Source organism: Centroberyx gerrardi, chromosome 24 (assembly GCF_048128805.1).
Source record: "Centroberyx gerrardi isolate f3 chromosome 24, fCenGer3.hap1.cur.20231027, whole genome shotgun sequence".
Lineage (NCBI taxonomy): Eukaryota > Metazoa > Chordata > Actinopteri > Beryciformes > Berycidae > Centroberyx > Centroberyx gerrardi.
The window spans coordinates 3,452,274-3,465,473 of NC_136020.1; the positions used below are offsets into that span (position 1 = coordinate 3,452,274).

The window sequence follows — 13,200 nt, forward strand, 5'->3', positions numbered from 1 at the left end:
GGGAAAGCAACCGGGTAAAAGAGGGTGGGGTGGGGTGGGGGGTGCGATCAAATTTTTGTCTTTTGTTTTCCCCTTCAAGGTGTTTTTTCAGCTAATGAGCAACCGCAAATATGTGTATCTGAGAGATGTGTTGGCCCATTAGACTGCGAGGGTTCCTAAAGAGATCAATGAGGAAGCTGTAGTATGTGGAGGGAGTGTTGCAGAAGTTAAGGGAAGCTCCCGCCCTAAAACACTTAAACACTGTTGAAACAAAAAAAAAACATCGTATTGGCCCACTACAACTCTGCATTATTTCTGGGGGACGGCATGTTTACCATTTACTTACAGATTATTCTTATAGCTATATGACATTGCTGGCCAACCATGTGGAAATGAGGAAATGTGAGTTTTTATCCAAACAGTGATTTCATGGTAGTGTGAATATATGAATATATTTGTCAGTGTTTGTTATCAGTTGAAAATAGCCAATGCATCCAATAATCAAACAGTTGAAAAAGGAGTGAGATGAAATGACCAAGTCACAGAAATTTAAAACAGCAATGCCACTTAAAGAACAGATGGGCCCGTTTTCTATTAGAAAATAAAGACTATATTCAGTTACTGTGAGAAAGTGTATAAATAACCACTGTAATGTCTGTCAGCTGATTATGATCGGTGGCCAACTAATTGATTATTGCATCCCTAATTACAACAGGAACACATACAGTACATGCACATGTTTTTTCCATTCAAGTCAGCTAATGACTATCTCTCTGGCTCTCTCTACTTGAAGGTTTTTTTTTCTTTTACAAACCCGATTTCCTTGGGCTGAGTTCTTCAGCTGCAGGGAGGCTGAATGAAGGGTGAGAGATGGTTACGTGAAGGTAGACTTTCAGTGCAACAACAATAATAGTATGTCAAAACAGGCATAAAAAATGTAGAAAGCAGCATTTTTTTTAACCTTCCCAGTGCCATCTTTCTGCTTAAATGAGCTGAGATTTCACCAAGCACAGTGCGCCCCCACCTACTTCTGCCTTGCTCATGAATGATGTGTCGTATTGTTCTGGTTTTTCACTAGGGACTGATCAATCAGCCACTAATCATAATCAGCTGATAAACATTCTAAATAGATTGTGATCGGCCGGAAACGATTTCAACAGCCTGATCACATTATAGGCCTGCATTCGTTATTTATGCTCATGTGCCATTTGACAGTAATTGAATATGCTCTTTTTATTTTTTAATAGAGAACGGACCCATACATTCTTTAAGTGGTGTTGCTGTATTTAATTTCATTGACAGACTTAGTCATTTCATTTCACTCTTTTTTTCAGCTGTTTGATTATTGTATTTATTCACTATTTTCAACGTAATAAACACTGACAGCTCATATATTCATTTCCGACGTGTGATGAATTTCATTGCCTATATGATTAGAAACAGTTTAATGTGGACAGAAGGCAAGAGCCGATGCTGCCTCAATGAAAATCTTTTTCGTCAAGCGCAAACTAACGTGTAATAACTACGTTCGGGTAAAAACTATAATTTATTTCCACATTGTTAGGCCAGAAATGTCATGTAGCCACAAGAACAACATCTGTTCAACACAGTGATTGAAATGTTGCCTTTTCTGCTTGCTGTGCACTTTCAAATGATGTGCCTTTGTTAGTAGAAGTCTGATGTGAAATCATTTAAATCGATGATCAGATTCATTATCAATCGATCACACTGGTACTAAACTGGTCATAAGAATCAGCACCAAAAAAGTGGCGTATCCCTAGTTTTTCAGAACAACTTGAACTAAATATTTATTCCAAGTATTCAGTGTTTCCCCCAGAATTGTATTCTTGTCAGGGTGTAAAAGCCTCTGAAACAGCATTTAGACCATCATGGGACACTAAAACTCTCCACTGAAACCCAGGCTCATGAAATTCTATTCTTGTGTCTCCTCCTCTGCCTGCAGACCATCAGTCGGGCGTTCATGAACGGCAGCGCCCTGGAGCACGTGGTGGAGTTCGGCCTGGACTACCCGGAGGGCATGGCGGTGGACTGGCTGGGCAAGAACCTGTACTGGGCCGACACGGGCACCAACCGCATCGAGGTGGCCAAGCTGGACGGGCAGCACCGGCAGGTTTTGGTGTGGAAGGACCTGGACAGCCCCCGCGCCCTCGCCCTGGACCCGGCTGAAGGGTGAGCGCTCGGCCCGCCAAGTTTTATTTCTGCTGTGACAATTGAATTTCCAACCTGGGATAAATAAAGTATCCAGCTGTCTATGTATAAAGGTGGTAAATTTATGGGCTGCCAATCTGAAAGGGGTGGTGATGGTGCTGGTTAACTTGGGTAAGAAAAAAAAACGTTTTGAATAATTGCGTGTTGGTTGTGGGTGGGAGAAAGTAAAGTAATAGTCATAAAAAGTGCCATGTATTCATGGCTACTGTAGCTAATTTTCCATATGGTATGTGTCACAGCTTCTTGCCTTGGGATCCTTAGTCAAGTCTCCATCAACTGCTGCAAATTAAGAAACTAGCAAAGATAATAGTGGAAAAAAACAGTCAAAACACTTGGAAAAGAGTCAACTGCAAAATGGGTAGTTAAAAATCAAGAGATAGGAAGGATGGAAAAGCATAATATGGGAGAAATGTTCAACATTGTTCAACATGATCTGTAATGAATGTGAAGGGACCTACATGTATGACTGCTATAAAAATGGGAACCTCAAACATGACACAGCACGCATGTGGGCAAGAAGACGCCAGCCAGCCACAGCAAAACAAAATCTAATCTTATGTTTGTGTAGACAGCAGCAGCGGCCGTTTATAGCATTAAATGTTTGTTGGTTGGAAATCACCTATTCTGGTTTGTCATGCGGATGCGGGTCTTTGATTTTTATGATTTTATGATTTTCATCACCTCGGGGAGTCGTGTGTGGGTGAATAGCAAATACAGGCAGGTATGAGTGTCAGAGTTGACCCACCCATCACCAGAAAGGGGTATTTCCCTTTTTATTTGAGCTTGGATCCAGCTGAGGAGTGAATGGTTGATCCTTTCGCCCAGGAGGAGTAGTGATATGGTGGTAGTGATATTACAACCCAGTTTTTAACTAAAACTGGGATGTAAACTACTTCGACAATAAGAGTAGAAGTAGTTTCTGACTGACTAAGGCCACATCCATGCTAATAAGTTTTCGTTTTAAAACAGTGTTTTAAAACGAAAACGATCTCCGTTCACACGAGCGTTTCAGAAATAATCTCTGTCCATACTAACATGCCTGAAAACGCATATCACATGACCATTCACGTACACTGGGCATGCGCGTGCCAGTGTGAATAGGAAGCAGATTGTCTACTCTGCGGTTGGTTGCTTAGTTGCAGAAAATACTACAGAGGAAGAACAGCAATGGCGAAAAGTACGACCAGAGATTTCTTTGCTTGGACCGACGACGAGGTGGAACTGTTACTGAAAGTAACACACGAGTATAAGGCGGTCAAGGCGGATGTCGTGACTGATATGACCCAATCAGGAAGCGAACGTGGGTGTCTGCGTCATCGTTGTCAAAAGTCTCCGTTTCCGCCCGTCCAGACTAAAACGCAATCCCGGAGTTTTCGAACTAAAACGGGGTCAGCAGCGTTTTCAAAAGTCTCCGTTTTAGGGGTCTGAAAACGCTGGAGTAGTGTGGATGCTAGGCGTAAACGTAGCAAAAGTTATGCGTTTTAAAACGAAAACGTATTAGTGTGGATGTGGCCTAAAGGTCCGCTTTTTCAAATCAATGTGTACGCTCACTTTCACCTGAGAAGTTTGTTTACTTCGGAAGTCCCACCTTAGACGACACTTCTCACCAATCGCGTCCTGCAGGGTTTCTTTCACCCAAACCGAAGGAATCCTTTAATGTGATGCAGCCGAATCAGCATATTATAGATATTCCCGGGTTGTGTGTGTGAAAGGGGTTTTTGTTTGTACTAGACTGCTTTTCTCGCTCTGAGTGTCATTCTGCTGTACAGGCTGCCAGCTTGTCAAAAGAGTGCAACTTGCACACTAATAGCAGAGTGCCATTTGGATGGAGTCCTTTTAACGCTTAGCACAGAAAACATAGAGAAGGGAGCCCCAAGTATCAGCTTTGTTGCTCACACCAAGTGTTTTTGTTCAATTTCCCTCTTCAACAGTTTCATGTATTGGACCGAATGGGGCGGCAAGCCAAAAATCGACCGAGCAGCCATGGACGGGACGGGTCGCATCACCCTGGTGCCTGACGTGGGTCGAGCCAACGGGCTCACCATCGACTACGCAGAGCGCCGACTCTACTGGACCGACCTCGACACAACTTTAATTGAGTCATCGAATATGCTTGGTGAGTATTAGCATTTACAACAACAGCAAATAGAAAAACATCTTTATCATTTCTTTACAATGGCATCTTAATCTAGAATATTTACACAAGTTCAGTGGTCACCAAAACATGCAACAATAATATAACTTGACTTAAGTTAAGTGACACCCTTTGAGTGTTTCATCAGTATTGGTAGTTACTCACCTAAAAAAACTAACTAGTTACGTTACAAAGTTACTCTTTCTTAGTCTTTTCTCAGTAGTTTTGCCTTACCCACTTTAAAACCATACCATAGTAATATGGCTTGTGCTGCCAAGTGTGTTGATCATCGTTTTAAAATGCAATATGAGACTATTGCTGTGTTTTGAAATCAATAAGCCAATCTCATTTAGATCAAGCACACTTAAATTGCGTTTTTTCAACTAGCAGCATGTTTTCTGCACGAAATGCTGCAGTATTTTCCTGTTTTTCTTTTTTTAATTTGCACCAACAAAAATGAAACGATATGAAAGAAAACTAAAAGTAAGAGCATTCTAATATTAAAAAGTAGCTAATACCGCATTACAAGAATTGAAAAACGAATGCGCTAAGTTACTAGTTACCACAAAAAAGTAATGAGTACTCAACATATGCGTTAGGTGTCTTTGTTTTGACTCTAACTGAAAGCGGTGAACCGTTCTCGTACATATATGAGCTTTATGTACATATCAGATGACAAAAGTGTAAAAATATATTCCCCATTAGTGAGTAGTGGCCATTCTGCTTCTATATTTAGGAGAGGGGAGGGGTGAAGGGACACTTCAAAAGGACGTCAGAGGCCTGCTGAAACAAAAGCTGCTTTGCACTAATGGTCTTGAAGTTCTGTCCTGAAATGTACCCTCACAGTGGATGGATGTAAACCAGGCCCAAAATATTCCTCACAGAAAACTCTTAAAATGATACTGCTATTAGGCCCGGGCTAAAGCACACGCTTGCACAGTTCTTGCAACACTACCAATTTTGTGTGCAGGGAAAATAGCCTCAACCTTGGCGCGGGACACCGAGCACAAAAAATAGCCCTCGCCTGGCAGATGTGTGTTATGCAAGGATCTCTCCTTTTTCTGAACTCTCTCTCTCCCGGTGTCTTCTCTCTCTCTCTGCGGCGCACAGGCCAGGACCGCGAGGTGATAGCGGACGACCTGCCTCACCCCTTTGGCCTGACCCAGTACCAGGACTATATCTACTGGACCGACTGGAGCCAGCGCAGCATCGAGCGCGCCAACAAGACCAGCGGGCAGAACCGCACCATCATCCAAGGCCACCTGGACTACGTCATGGACATCCTGGTGTTCCACTCGTCCCGGCAGGGCGGCTGGAACGCCTGCGCCTCCACCAACGGCCACTGCTCCCACCTCTGCCTGGCCGTCCCCATCAGCAGCTTCGTCTGCGGATGCCCTGCCCATTTCTCCCTCAACTACGACAACAAGACCTGCAGCGGTGAGGGGAGACATCCATACATACAGAAAAGACAGCACACATCACACAAGCGGGCATATCCGATATCTTAAATATTTAGATTCTGTCCTCACGGTGCATAGATACGGAGTGACAGATTGTCCAGCGTTTGAAGTCGGTCCCCTGACATAAGTGGTCACATACGATGCAAAAACACAGATAAAAGGCCACCAGCCTACCAGTCATTCCTCCAAAGCTCCCCAGATTGAAAGCAGTTGTTCTCCAGCGTATGAGAATGAGCAGCGGGGTATTTTCTTTTTAAAGCGCTTGTGGTTCGCTCCTCCGTTGCCAACTTGGCATCGGCCGGGAAACTGAAGCTCAGTTTAAGCCTAGCTCCCTCCATGTCTGTGTTTGACATAGTAAAAACACTTTTTTATAATCGGCCCAGAGGCTCCCCAGGGGGAGTCGGGCTTAGCTGAATGTGTGTGTGCATGTGTGTATAGGGGAGAGGCTGCCTACGCACATTCAAATATCATTGGCAGTGTATTTGATGGCCTGTGTCCTTTTATTGCTGGAGGTTTTATAGCTCTAATACAGGTTTTGCTCTCTCAAGTTGCTGCACAGTTGTGTAATTGTTTAAGTTTTGACCGGAGTAATTTTATTCGAATTGGAAAATTTGTTGACTGCAAACAAAAGGAGCCAGTCATGACTGCATCAAACTGATCAGACCCACCGCTGGGGCAACTCATAATAGCTCGCTATAGTTTTAATGCTGAGGTTGTGCAGCTATCCCACTGTGCCGCCCACCCACAATGGTCTGCGCTGACTTTTTTCTGCATCTTTCTTTCTTCTAGCCCCGACTTCCTTCCTGCTGTTCAGTCAGAAGACGGCCATCAACCGCATGGTGATCGATGAGCAGCAGAGTCCCGACATCATCCTGCCCATCCACAGCCTGAGGAACGTACGGGCCATCGACTACGACCCGCTCGACAAGCAGCTCTACTGGATCGACTCCAAGCAGAACGTCATTCGCCGCGCCCAGGAGGACGGCAACCAGGTACGGGCTAATTCCTGCACGGGGCCACCGGAGCAGTTTCCCTCAGTGCCGAAGTGGGGGGGAAAGAACAAGGAGCTATCTAACTAACGTGCGGTTTGTCTTCTCTCGTCTCCTTCCAGAGCATGACGGTGGTGTCAAGCTCGGTGGGCGGACCCAACCTGGGGCTGCAACCGTACGACCTGAGCATCGACATCTACAGCCGCTTCATCTATTGGACGAGCGAGGTCACCAACGTCATCAACGTCACGCGCACCGACGGCAGCCGAGTGGGCGTGGTGCTGAGGGGCGAGCACGACAAACCCAGAGCCATCGTCGTCAATCCGGAGAGAGGGTAAGTAGCTTGGAGCCCAGTAGAAAGTAAAAAAAAATGAAGTTAGCAGTTACAGCTCAAGTTTTAATGACGGACACCACGGTATCCACATGTCGTTAAAGTCTGAAAAAGTCTTAAATTATCTCAATTTAAGTCCTTCAAAAGCATGAAAATGTCATATTTTGGTTGCACTGAAAATCATTAAAAAGTCTTAACTGTGGCTCTCTGAAACCTGTCGGTATCCTGAATACATGCCTAGTGGTTTTGAAGCCTGAGGCTATAGGTGTACTTGTTCTTGTTGTCATTAAAACAACATGTTTCTTGGCCTTGGAGAAAGGTGCATAAGTCATTGTCATGTGTGTTTTGACATTTATGGCAGTAAACTCCAATGAGCTCACATGCATTTGGTGCCACGCTCCTTTTAGACTGAGGACAGTTCTTTTTTGTTTGCTGTCATTGTTTTGTCCCAAACTTGAGGCACTCTAACGGCAACAAAAGCCCTTGTTTCTGATCACACAGTAATTTGTTCCCCTTGTTTATTCATTCAGGCTCATGAATTTCCTAAGCCCATCTTTGCTCAGCGGTGCCAAGTTGCTTGTTTCGAACCAAAATTGTAGGGTTTTCTTTGGGCCCGGGTTCAGACAGTAATCTCTAGGTCATTGTGCGGTTTCTGTGCAATGAAGTCTGCAGATGTTTTGCTGCTTTCAGAGCCCAGAATGGAAAACACTACCATTAAGGAACATCCATGGGAGGCTTCTGGCTCAGGCCGTTCCTCCTGTAAAACTGCGATGAATTACATACACAATTGATCTTTCAGTGAACGGTTCTTGTATTTTTTTTCAGCAACTACTGCAAAATGGAGAAGAGTTACACCAAATTTCCAAGGTGGGAGGATTAACGGATATTGTGTGCCCCCTCCCCCTCCCCCATCCCCCAACAGGTACATGTACTTCACCAACCTGTTGGAGCGCTCCCCTAAGATCGAGCGGGCGGCGCTGGACGGCACCGAGCGGGAGGTGCTGTTCTTCAGCGGCCTGGGGAAGCCCGTAGCTCTGGCCATCGACAACGAGGTGGGCAAGCTCTTCTGGGTGGACTCGGACCTGCGGCGCATTGAGAGCAGCGACCTCTCCGGTGAGTCTCGCTGCAGGTTTTAACCGGAGTTCCGATTACGTAGACATCAGGGTTCCTACACAAGTTCGGAAAGTCTGGAAAAGTGTGTATAGTGAATTATATGAGGCTGTAAACTCAGTTATTTTACATATTGTGCTATCTGTTGCTGTGAAGGTATAGATTGTAGTGACCAAGTGGCATGAGGTGAACACCAAAATCTTCAAATCCACTCAAGAAATTAAGGTCTTGAAAGAAAACTACGGATTTTGAAATAGAAAACATGTAGGAACAATGATAGATGGGACTGAAATCTCTGTCTTGACAATATGTCTGCACAGTAATAGTTTAATAAGCAGCTGTAAAAGTAGATGTACTACTTTATTCTGGCTCTTGCTTTATGTTATATTTATGGGCAGGATTAAATTTGGCTGTAGAACATTCAGCTACGTCTTTATGGGCATTTATGTTATGGTGATAACACATAGTCAAATGTTGTGTTAAACCGTTAACATTTGAAAGCCTCTGCTTTATGCAGTCTTTGGTCTTTGCCCGTCCCTGCTGCCCACCGTACACTCTCTGACCTTGAGTCAATCAGAGTGCAGCAACCAATGGTTCTGTGTCAAACAGGCTCCTGATTGGCCGCCTGTTGCGCTGCTCAACACAACGCAGTAGCATCTAAACTCGTGTTTCTCCACTGTCTGGATGCTTAACTAGCCTAACGTTAGTAGAAACTCAACGTTATTCCCAAGTGGCAACACATTGCAGGTGTGAGGCCACCAAAAAGAAAAAACTGAAGACAAAAAAAATAAGTGAGCAAGCAAATTTTAAATGAAAACTCTACATCTGCTCTCGTCTCTTTATGGAATATTCACACATTACCTGATTCTATACAGGAACGAACAGTGAAAATGGGTAGGGTGACATATTTCTGCAAAAAATTTATTATTCTGTCCAGTAAAAGTTACTTTTTTAGTTTACTAAGCCTTGGCAGGTGAACCAAAAAGTGAATTTCAGATACTTGCAGCCACTCAGTAGTGTGTGTGCTGCATTTCGCTCGGCCGAGTATGATTCTGCGTTGGGGGTTTGACACTATCAGGAGAGAAGCAGGGAGCAAATGTGTGAACCAGCGCCGGGGAAGGCCACTTTTTTAAGGACACGGGGGAGTATTGTGCCTGGCGAGGAGAAGTTGGCCCGGAGCCCCGTGCTCAGCACATTCCAGCGATTCTCTGGTGCCCCACGCAGGCAGAAAGGAATGCAAACCATCTGTACGAGCCTTGGGAAAAGGGGAAGGGGGGAAAAGGAGCACACACTCCGCCGTCAGACGATCGGACGGGAGGGTTCCTCGTTCTTGAGATCCTTTCCCTTTTTATTAGGGAGGAGGGCAGACATTTTGAGGCGCATACTCGGCCCCCTTCCCCTCCTCTTTGATCCTGTGCAGGGTAACATGGTTAGGTTGGCTAAAATTAGAGCAACAGGGGCCTGCACTGCTGTTGACCTCCCACGGCAGATGCTGGCGCCCTCCTCAGGGAGTTTACTTTGGTAACAGCTACTCCGGCACTCGGAGCAAAGCTGTGATAAAACTGTCTCGCGCTGATGGCTTTATCAGGGTGAAATACTGCCACCAAATTTGGCTTGGAGTTTGCTTTTTAGACCTGGAGACATGAAAACAAAGGTTGAATTACAGGACCTCAACTCAAGATCACAAGCCACTATGTTGTTATTAGTCATCACTCATACAGCCAATCTGTAATAACAAAAGCAACGTTGGTGTTCATCTTCACCGTGTTTTTGAAAGTGTAGCTTCACTGTTCTCTCTTTTCTTCCTGCTTTCCTCCATTGTTGTTGCTGCACTGACTTCCTGCTCTGTAGCCACTAGCCTCACCTTGATAGCCACAACCAGCTCACCACTGGCCACATCTATATGACATGCCCACAACAAATTGTATACTCCCAAAACATCCCAACATCATTGAAAAGCCTATTTCATGCAAACAGGGGGGTTTAAGCATCAACACACAGACTGATAATGTAGAATATATCCTATTTATTGCAAAAAGTTGCATATTGTAGCTTTAAGAATTGAACTTTGGCTGCCAAACTGTAAAAACCCTCTCTGTAGAAAATGTGGCATTCTTTCTCTCTTGTCTTCTGGAACACTGACCTCGCTGTACCACTGTCCCACTCCTCCTTGCCTCTCCTCCTGCCTCACCCCTCAGTTTGCTGCCCGTTTTGTTGCCTCAGTTTCCTGAGCTTTTTTGCCCTACAACCTCGTTTCTCCCTGGCGCTCTTTTTATTCAGGGGCCAACCGCATCGTGATCGAGGACTCCAACATCCTCCAGCCGGTCGGCCTGACCGTCTTCGGGAACCACCTGTACTGGATCGACCGGCAGCAGCAGATGATCGAGCGCATCGACAAGACGACGCGCGAGGGCCGCACCAAGATCCAGGCCCGCATCGCCTACCTGAGCGACATCCACGCCGTGCACGAGCTGGACATGAGAGAATACAGTAAGCCGCTTTGCCGCAGTTTTCAAGAACCAAAGTCGGTACAAATCAATTCTGTTTTTGTGAGCTGAGCTGCTCACATTCAAACAAACTGTTAATTCATTAGGTCTGTATCGCTGTGGGACTATCCTGAGTCTGTACTGATTTATCTTGCTAACCTGTATGTGTGTTTCCTCAGGTAAACACCCCTGCACCTGGGACAACGGTGGTTGCTCCCACATCTGCATCGTGAAGGGGGATGGAACGACCCGATGCTCCTGTCCCGTCCATCTGGTGCTGCTGCAGGACGAACTCTCCTGCGGAGGTAAGAGACGTCAATCAACTACTGTCCTGAATAGGGCTGGGTGGTGTGGGATTCATAACATGGTATAATTTCAAGCAACAGCAGTTTGTCTTGCCGCCACTGCTCCACCATTCACTTGCTTTTTCTACTGTTTTCCTCATATTCCACAATGTGTTTGGATTTGAGGTGGTGAAACAGAGTAGTATTACCAGCCTTGGGAATGCTTGTCATGTGACATATTTTGCACATCATAGTTGTCTGCTCTTGGTCTGACTGTTTAAATCTGAAACACATCCATATAATGGAAGTTGCACCCACCTTTTTTCAATCAGTTGTCCTCGTCGTTTGCAGTGTTTTCGCTTGCCATTTCTCCTACATTTCTAAACAAAACGATAAAAGCGTGGCTGTCCAAGGCAGCTGGCCACACGATTGGCTGGCGCAGTCTGGTCTTTGTTGTCTTCGTCACCGCTAACTCCGCCTCCTCCTCGCTCTCCCTCAGAGCCCCCGACGTGTTCTCCGGAGCAGTTCTCCTGCACTTCCGGAGAGGTGGACTGCATCCCCCAGGCCTGGCGCTGCGACGGCTACCCCGAGTGTGACGACAGCAGCGACGAGGAGGACTGTCCCGTCTGCTCCGACTCCGAGTTCCAGTGCGACAGCCGGCAGTGCGTGGACCTGAGCCTCCGCTGCAACGGGGAGGTCAACTGCCAGGACCGCTCCGACGAGAACAAGTGCGAAGGTGAGAGAGGCGGAGCGGCAGTTTGCATGCACACACTGTTAGATTGGATGGATCTTTGAAAAATCCCAAAGTTTCTATATTTTGCTATGGTAGCATGAAAAGCGACTTGAAAAGTCTTAAATTTGACTTTCTGAAAACTGCAAACGCCCTGTAGAATAAAGCAAAAGAATAGAATATAAATAAGAATGCAGCACATGGGGTTAGATACACATACTCAGCCGAATGTTCCAACACAAGACATATTAAGTAGAAAAGTATGTATGAAATATGCAAAAAAAAAAAAAAAAGGATTTCGTCTTTGTGTTCCCAGTTCGCTGCCCTCCTGACCAGTTCAGCTGCTCCAACGGCCAGTGCATAGGAAAACACAAGAAGTGTGACCACAACATGGACTGCACAGACAACTCCGACGAGATCGGCTGCTGTAAGTCTCAAGCATCATTTGCATCTGATATTTTTGTATAGAAGCTGCTGATATCTGGTATTTTTAACCAAATTTGACAATTTTTATGTCCAAAAAATTACAAGGAGTCATTGTTTTTGCCAGAATTGTATTCTTCTCAGGGTGGAAAAGCCTCTCAAACAGCATTTAGACCATCATGGGACACTAAAACTCTCCACTGAAACCCAGACTAATTAAATTCTTTTAGTGTTACCAGCTCTTTAAGGCAGTCTGACCCACCACACCTATTCAATAGTAGGGAAACTCTGGGATACATTAGTACCCTTAAATGAAGAATTAATTTATAAAAACATTACTGAACATTAAAGGGGATAAAATGTGCAAATGTCATGTCAAGTGTTGGAGTCTTTATCTGTAGCTGTGGTCAGGGAGGAACCTCCATCATATCCTAGGTAGACGACACTGATTGGCTATTTGATATCATTAATAAAAGTCTAATATCGGCCCCATATATTGGTCTAACCCTAACTGAACTTTGCTGGTGTGACACTTCCGTTTATCTCTTACCCTCCAGATCCGACAGAGGAGCCGTCGCCGCAGCCCTCCAACACCATCGGCTCCATCGTGGGCGTGGTCATGGCGCTGTTCGTGGTGGGCGCGGTGTACTTCGTGTGCCAGCGCGTCCTGTGTCCGCAGATGAAGGACGACGGGGAGACAGTCACCAACGACTTCGTGGTCCACGGACCTTCCTCTGTGCCTTTGGGATACGTGCCGCACCCGAGCTCCCTGTCCGGCTCGCTGCCAGGTGGGGAAACACGACACATTGTACTAAAGTCTTAAAGGGGCTTTAAGTAATCTATGAGTTCTATCGACCTCTGTCGGCCACCAGTAGGAATTGCAACAACATCCACAAGTCTCTGGCACAGCTTGCACTTGTAGTTGACACAAAGAAAGTGTCATTTTCACAATGTAGAAGAGTAAGCTCGCTAATAGCTGATATTTTGTGCCAGTATTAAATAGTTGTAAAAAATCGTACTTATTGCCCTTGTAATAAACACAACC

At 45.4% G+C, this 13,200-nt stretch overlaps 1 protein-coding gene across 1 annotated transcript in view; it reads left to right on the top strand.

The window, feature by feature from the left end:
• lrp6 (low density lipoprotein receptor-related protein 6) overlaps positions 1-13,200 on the top strand; it is a 51,106-nt gene that overhangs the window by 34,500 nt on the left and 3,406 nt on the right. The window contains exons 10-20 of the mRNA XM_071915774.2: positions 1,943-2,169; positions 4,140-4,324; positions 5,453-5,779; positions 6,592-6,794; positions 6,914-7,125; positions 8,045-8,235; positions 10,513-10,722; positions 10,898-11,023; positions 11,502-11,738; positions 12,049-12,159; positions 12,713-12,943. Coding sequence (XP_071771875.2) covers positions 1,943-2,169; positions 4,140-4,324; positions 5,453-5,779; positions 6,592-6,794; positions 6,914-7,125; positions 8,045-8,235; positions 10,513-10,722; positions 10,898-11,023; positions 11,502-11,738; positions 12,049-12,159; positions 12,713-12,943 — 2,260 coding nt within the window. The remainder of the gene's footprint in view (positions 1-1,942; positions 2,170-4,139; positions 4,325-5,452; positions 5,780-6,591; positions 6,795-6,913; positions 7,126-8,044; positions 8,236-10,512; positions 10,723-10,897; positions 11,024-11,501; positions 11,739-12,048; positions 12,160-12,712; positions 12,944-13,200) is intronic.